Source organism: Egretta garzetta, unplaced genomic scaffold, assembly GCF_000687185.1.
Source record: "Egretta garzetta isolate BGI_Z169 unplaced genomic scaffold, ASM68718v1 scaffold91, whole genome shotgun sequence".
NCBI classification, from domain to species: Eukaryota; Metazoa; Chordata; class Aves; order Pelecaniformes; family Ardeidae; genus Egretta; species Egretta garzetta.
Genome location: NW_009258661.1, coordinates 2,503,097 through 2,510,012, shown reverse-complemented (window position 1 = coordinate 2,510,012; position 6,916 = coordinate 2,503,097). Strand labels below are relative to the sequence as shown.

At 39.0% G+C, this 6,916-nt stretch overlaps 1 protein-coding gene across 1 annotated transcript in view; it reads left to right on the top strand.

Annotated features, from left to right (window-relative positions):
* Nucleotides 1–1,222: 1,222 nt before the first annotated feature.
* Nucleotides 1,223–6,916, top strand: part of CUNH3orf14 (chromosome unknown C3orf14 homolog) — a 12,759-nt gene continuing 7,065 nt past the window's right edge. Inside the window, exons 1-3 of the mRNA XM_035903801.1 lie at nt 1,223–1,301; nt 2,033–2,156; nt 5,271–5,423. Of these exons, the coding sequence (XP_035759694.1) occupies nt 1,249–1,301; nt 2,033–2,156; nt 5,271–5,423 (330 nt within the window). The 5' untranslated portion in view covers nt 1,223–1,248. The remainder of the gene's footprint in view (nt 1,302–2,032; nt 2,157–5,270; nt 5,424–6,916) is intronic.

Sequence of the window (6,916 nt, the reverse complement as noted above, 5' to 3'; positions counted from 1 at the left end):
GTGCTCGCACCGGGTGCTCGTCCATTGCTACTGTTCGTAAGCTAGGCTTCCCTAAAGAAAAGAGGTGCGCGCATTTGCGCTGCCCGTGCGCTGGTTCCTCCCGTTGCCAGTACAGGCGTTGCCCGATGAGCAGAGATCTCGCCTGGTCTTGCAAGGAGCATGAGGTTCCCTGGCCGAGGGAAGGAGCCCGGAGGGGATGTGCTCCTCGTTAAAAGAGGGGGAAGCGCTGGGAATAGGCCGGTTGCATAGACGGATTTTTCAGAGTGTGGTGAAACATGCATCCCTAGAAAACAGCCTCTGCTGAAGTTAAGGGCGCGCGTGGCAGTAACTTGCTTCAAAGTTATGTGTCGGTCTCTTGATGCAGAAGAGGCCTTTCCTAATGTTCTCATATCTTGATGAGATCTTCTTTCTGGTTCTCCCACCCTTCAACATTGTGAGCGTGATAGGTTCTTTAATTTTTCTTGATGTGACAGCAATGCAGTCGCCTCTGAGGTGAGAAAGTGCTAGTCTATAAAATACTTTCAGCCTTCTGAAAAGTGCTGTTGGATCATTTTTTGCGTGCACTGGGCAGTTGCTCCCCTTCATATCTCCAAAAAAACCAGATGTAAACAGTTGAAGCTGTGTATTCTATCATGTACTTACTGTGTTACAGCACTGAAGAGCTGAGCTCAAGAAGTCTTCACTTAATTTTTCAAGCACCCAAAAATTAAACTGGTTTAGTAGCTGAAGTTATTTAGTATAATCGTTCCTGTACTTCCACATAGATTCCTATGAACAGGGCACTGTATCTGTGAGAGGTAGTTATAAATCATATTTACAAGTATAACTTTGTGTTCAGAGTAACCTGTCAAAAGCCAGAAATCACTAATGCAAACAGTAATACACAAGTTATGCAAGCATATAGCTTGTGTGTGCGGTTGTAAGCATCTGAAACTTGAGAAAATGTAAGGCTAAATCTGAAACTTGAAAGTCAAATTTTAGTTCTCTCATAAATTACTAGAATAAAACATATTGCGAACATTAATAGCTTGCATATATTCAAAGCGTAATGTAACAACGTCTTGTGGTGGATATTAAAATTTATAAGCAGGTTTTGTGTAGATAGCTGGTATATAAATATCACGCATGCAGTTTTTTAACACAGAATTGTTTAATGCTGAAAAGTGTATGTTCCATCTACGTCTTTGGAAGATTTTAATTTCACTTGCTTTTCCTTTAGAGTGACAAAACTGGGGCAAACAACTGAAAATGTCATCCTATTTGGCTCAGGAGGTTCACCTTGCTAGAAGACATGAAGAGATGTAAGTAATTGTTCCAGCACTGTGGCCTGCCTCCCAGCAGTTTGTGGTGGTCTTGCGAGACCTCCCTCACCGGACGCGACCGTCCTGCGAACAGTGAAGCTGAGCTCTGTACAGAGCAGCGTGGTATTTCGGCGAGGTGTTGGTGTTCCAGGAGGTGGCACTCTTCCTTCATAAACTATTGGAATTAGCATCCTTGATTGCCGTTAAGGGTATTTAGGTTGATGAGGGTTTTTTCACTTCCAATGGTGGTACTGGTTTAAGATCTCCATTGTTAACCTCCTGTCACTGCTAAATTCCTATTTGGGGAAGGTAATTGGATTCTCTCTACGTCTCAATTACAGAATTGCGTCTTTGTTGCCCTGTAAACTCAGATTGTGAAGCAAATACAGTAATGATTCAGAAAAATCTGCTTTTCTTATAACAACCAGTACTTGCCAATGAGCAAGAGTAGTACTGATCAGGTCACCTCAACCCACCCTGTCTTTCCTGTTCTGGGAGATTCAGTGCTTCTAAGCACCTTGGCATATGAGGACTGCTGGTTGCAACACTATAGCTTCATACAAGCACAGCAGGTGGTGTCTGCCTGTACCTTTTCCCTCCCCCAGCACACCCACCCTACAGCCGGCTTAATTAGCCCCATAGTTTTGAGAAAACTGGGTAAGGTAAAAAGGTTATTTTCTAGCTCCTGAGCAAAATGTTCTACCCACTTAGCAAAATGTTTTCCTTTGTAGACTGTCTCAGAGATCAGAGCTGCTACAGCAGATGGAGACTTATCTAGGAGACAAAAAGACTAAAAAGACATGGCAAACTCAAGCAGCTGATGCAGCTCATAAAAGGAATGCAGCACTTTTAAATGTAAGTTTCTGCAACTACCAGGAACCGCATTGAAATGTCATGGTTATATGGCTTAGAGAATGAAAAAAAAAAATGTGTTTGCTCCATAGTTATCATTCGATTTCTCCTATATACAGTTCCCTCTTCTGGAACTTGACCAAAAGTATTAAATGACAAGTCTTTATTATCTGATGGCATCACTACCTGTTTCCCATGCCCTTCTTACGTGAGCCTCATGGTGGCAGCTGCTACTATTTTTATTTTTTTTTTTAAGTACATGTAGAGATGCAACACATGCTATTACATGTCTGCCGAACTTAGTCTGGCAAGACTCACAGCACCTTTACCATTTGATTCAAGATACAGGGGTATGCTTGGAAACAGGGGCTGAGCAGCCCATAATGCTTTTAGTCCAGGGTAAGAACTGTTCTCCCACTATGGTTGTGTGAAGTTGTGGAAGAAGTTCTCAGTTTAATGTTTTTCTTTAAAGAGGTGTAGAATGACTTCAAGAATCTTACTTGCAAGTCTGTAAAAGCAGTGTTTGGTATTTCTGGCTCTTCCTAGCGGTGATACTGTTAATAATGTTAATAGCTGTTCTACATACCTGTTGTCATATTTAGGTAAGATTTGTGTTTCCTAGGTAAATTCAGCAGACATTTGAGAATGGGCAATTAAAAAGATCAGGGTTTGACGGCAGGGACTGGAATGCTAAATAAAACCTCTTCTGGAACCCCTAGCTTAGGCATCTGAGTTTCAAGAGATTGCACTTGACCACTGACATGAGCGTGCATTTGAAAAATGTTTGTCTGTTGTTCAGTGCACTAAATGCTCTAGTGCATTTTCTTTAAACTCTTACTTACTAAGGGTCCGTATTGCATGTACTGTGTTTACTGAAACAGTAAGTTTTACTCTAGAAAATGACAAGATTAATTTGTGTCACCAAAAATTTTTTGTTTCTTCATACAGAGCCTGGTCAAGGTTTAAAATGTTCACATTTTGGGTGGGTGGGTATAATGCTATTGCAGGCCCTCTTTGTATTTATATGGAAGCTATACATGGGCAGTGGCAGACAAGGCAGAACAGTTAATCAGGGATGCCACCTTAACTATTCTGTGACAAGGAAGATTTTTCAGCTTGGACTCTCTGTAAACTGGTGCACTCTGGGCTGGGGCAATCAGACGTCGCTGTGGTGGGTATAGACAAGTGTAGGTGCTTCAGAAGGGAGGCTGGGGAGTGGTGGATGGTTTGTTTATTTTTTCCATAGTTCATGCTCCGTTGATTTAGTAATTTCAGCCATTATGACTCCCATTTTCCATACGCATTTTAGAATCGATTTTTATTTCATAAATACAGTTTTTTTAAACATTATTTGTATTTCATAAATGCATTCTCAGTTAACATATACAGGCGAACAGAATAAATGCAGGGTGTATTTCTGCGTGCTGAAAGCTTGTTGTATTGGAAATGTTAACAATAGCTCAGACATATACAGAGTGTAAATATTTTTGCAGTTAAACAGATATTTGCCATCTTCTGTCACATCCTCAAAATTGTTCCTTTCAAGTGTCAAAAATGTTGGTGTTTGTACGGAAAAAAAGCAAAAACATATGTATCAAAACAAATTCTGTTGCAGGATAAAGTAGCATAAATCAGTTTAAATCTATTAATTTTATACTAGTTTTAACAGGCATGCACTCCTGCAGATGCTTTCTGATAACAGAAGAAAACAGGAAAAAAAAAAAAAATCTATGCAGAATAATATATGAGAAGCTTGAAAACAAGACTGATTAATGTGCCAGCTTCAGAATATTGTTCCTGATACCAGGCACTGTACATTTCACAGTTACCATGTGGAGAGTTGTTGATTTGGCCTACTCAAAAATACATGGACATGATGAAGTGTTATTTTTTTATTTGCATTTCTGTTTTTCTGCATGTAAGCAAAATCAGTTGTTTTCAGTATGTGATCATAGCAAAAGACATTTTTCTTTCTCTGTGCTAGTTGATATTTATGCACAGGAAAGCATTTCAAAATTAATTTATTTACTAATCAGTAGGAAGCAAGGAACTAAACATTTCTTTTGTAATTGAAATTTTAACGTTATAAGCACTTGTTCAGCATTTTAACATAATTATCATAGTATTTTCCTTCATGTCTTTAGAGGGAGACTGCAGATTAGAGAAACCGGTATCATTTGGTACTTACATACTGTTGTAATAAAGGCAGAAATTAGACTAGTATTTATACTCTAAGTTATGACATTTGTTTGTCAGTAATATTTCTTATGTTTAGAAATATGTATTACTGTGCAACAGCTTATAATGTGAAATGGCAAATAAAGAATATGCTATAGTGTTGGGAAGGTAATTTAGGCCAAATTTGCTTTCCTTCACAGGCATGTAATTCTAGAATTATTTAAGTGGGATTCTGCCAGACTGATATCAATATAAGTGACAGCTGAATTTGGTCCCCTAAAAGTGATGCATGTGTCATGCATTCCATTTTACCTCTGGGGAAGGGTCTTGAATTGTTTTTGTTCCAGTCCTTGTGGTTTTAGGGGAAGTGTTGTAAGATGCTCTCTTTTTTTCAGTACTGTGACATATGAGATTTGCTGGGTTTTCCAAAGAAGTTTACACTGCTGACGTATTTATTTTTATATTGATAATGAGGATTTCTTTTTCCTACAAAGCTTACCAGTTGTACAGACACACAAGAAGTCCCATCTAATCTTTCAGTAGTTCCAGTTATTTTCTAAAGCATGCTGCACCTTCCAGCAAAAATTTCTTTCACTGTCTGTCATTAAATCAGTATTCTGAATGACAATAGACTGCACAACATACAAACTAGAATGAGCAACGAAAAGACACATCCAATATCTAGGCTATGCCAAAGTGACCTTCCCTACTAAACATATATGCACAACTGCTGTCTCCTTTCTTGCCTGAAAGACACTCGTTGCCTATCACCGAAAACATTCCAATGACTTAGCTGAGTATATGAAGAAATAAAGATCTTAACTGGTATTCTTCCTTCCTGTGAAAATTCCTACATGAATAAGGAAGAAGGAATCAGAAAGGAGGAAGATCCTATGGAAGAAGATGAAGCGAACATCACTGATTGATCCTTCTTTTCAGTATGGTGATCATTTCTCCAGACTTGGTCTGAGCTGTACTGGTACAAGCTTCATTTGGTGCGATTTGTGGTGTGTCTCTTCTAAGTACATGCAACAGAGAAATTCCTTTCTTAGGTTAGTTAAGTCTGTATTGTCCTCTGTTATTCTGACATTGTGACTTCAAATGGCTTCCCTCTTTGCCCATATTCCCCCCTTATATGTTGATCCCGTTAGTCTTTTCTCACCGGAAAAGTGGCAGCCACTTGCCGCTTCCGAGGATTTGGATAAATCTGAGACTTAGTTTGCTCTTTCTCAGACATCCTTTAGCTTCCTACAAGGGTGTGCACTTTGCTGTAGAAAAGGGAGAACAGTTTTGCTTGGATTTGGTTTGTACTTACGTACAAGAGAATACAGTCATGCTGTAGAAGGAATTAATAAGATGAACACTGTAAATTGAATGAACTGAGTGTATCTGTATCACTAAGTTGAACTTCAGCTAACAGTAAGGCTGATTTTTGCTTTTATTAATCATACTCTCCTGAATTTGAGTCATGTTTTCCAAACTAAACTTGAGTCGAGCACTGTTTACTTACTGATGTAAGATTGGCTATTATTCAATACGAGTAATCATGTTTGGTCTCTCTTGTGGATATGCTCCTCCAGAATCTCACTCTTCTTCTCAGCGGCAGTGGTGGTGAATATTTGGGAAGTCCCTTTGGGGAATTTCCTCTCTCATTTAGTTTTTCTGTTGTACTCTTCACACCCGCTCTCTGCTCCCAACTCTGCCATCTGCTATACTTTCTTTCCCCCTCCACTCTGTTCAGCTTTGGCTTCTTCACACCCCACTCCCACGTCCCTTTCTGTCTCTCTTCATCTGCCCACCACTCAATCTCTTCAATGTTTGGGTATGGAACTAAGCCCACAAGAATGGGTCAGAACTTTAAAGGGGGAGGGCAGTTAGTTTCGGGGGGGTGGAGGGGGGATGTTTTGATTTGTTTGTTGCTGTTGTTTTTTGGTTGTTTCTTTTTTAAAAAAAAATATTTAGGCCTCCATGAATCCAGCACACATCCACTGGACAAGCAGAAACCCAAATACTGATTTTTTTGTAAGAAAGCTATGTGAGGTGCATTGTCATCCAAGTTTGTCTGGTGAACAGCTTGCTGCAGCTCTACATTTTTGTGCACATGTTATGCATGCATATTAGCAAGTCATCTTTGTCTTGAGGAGTAAAGATCTTGCACATAATTTGCCTAGTTACTTTACAGTTACAGTAGCTAGAATACATGCTTCAGTCTTCATGCATCACAGAGAGAACTATTCTGTTCCCCTCTATTTTCTTAAGTTTTGTGGAACAGAATTTAACTGTAATTCACTCTGGGGTCCAGAAAGAATAATGGTGTTTTACAGCAACAGTCTTATGTGGTAATGAAATGTATTCTTGTATCAAAAAGATACAGCAAACATATTTAGAAACTGTAGGATGTTAATCTTACTAGTACAAGCTGGATTTCAGAATGACTAAACAGAAAGATTTGAACTTCAGTCTTATAATTTGAATGCTGTTTAGCTGTAACGAGTTTGTTTAATTAAATGTCTTTATGTGCGTATGCAATTTCCTTTTAATATTCCCAGTGTTTGTTTTTAAAATGTACTTTGCCTGTGTTTTAG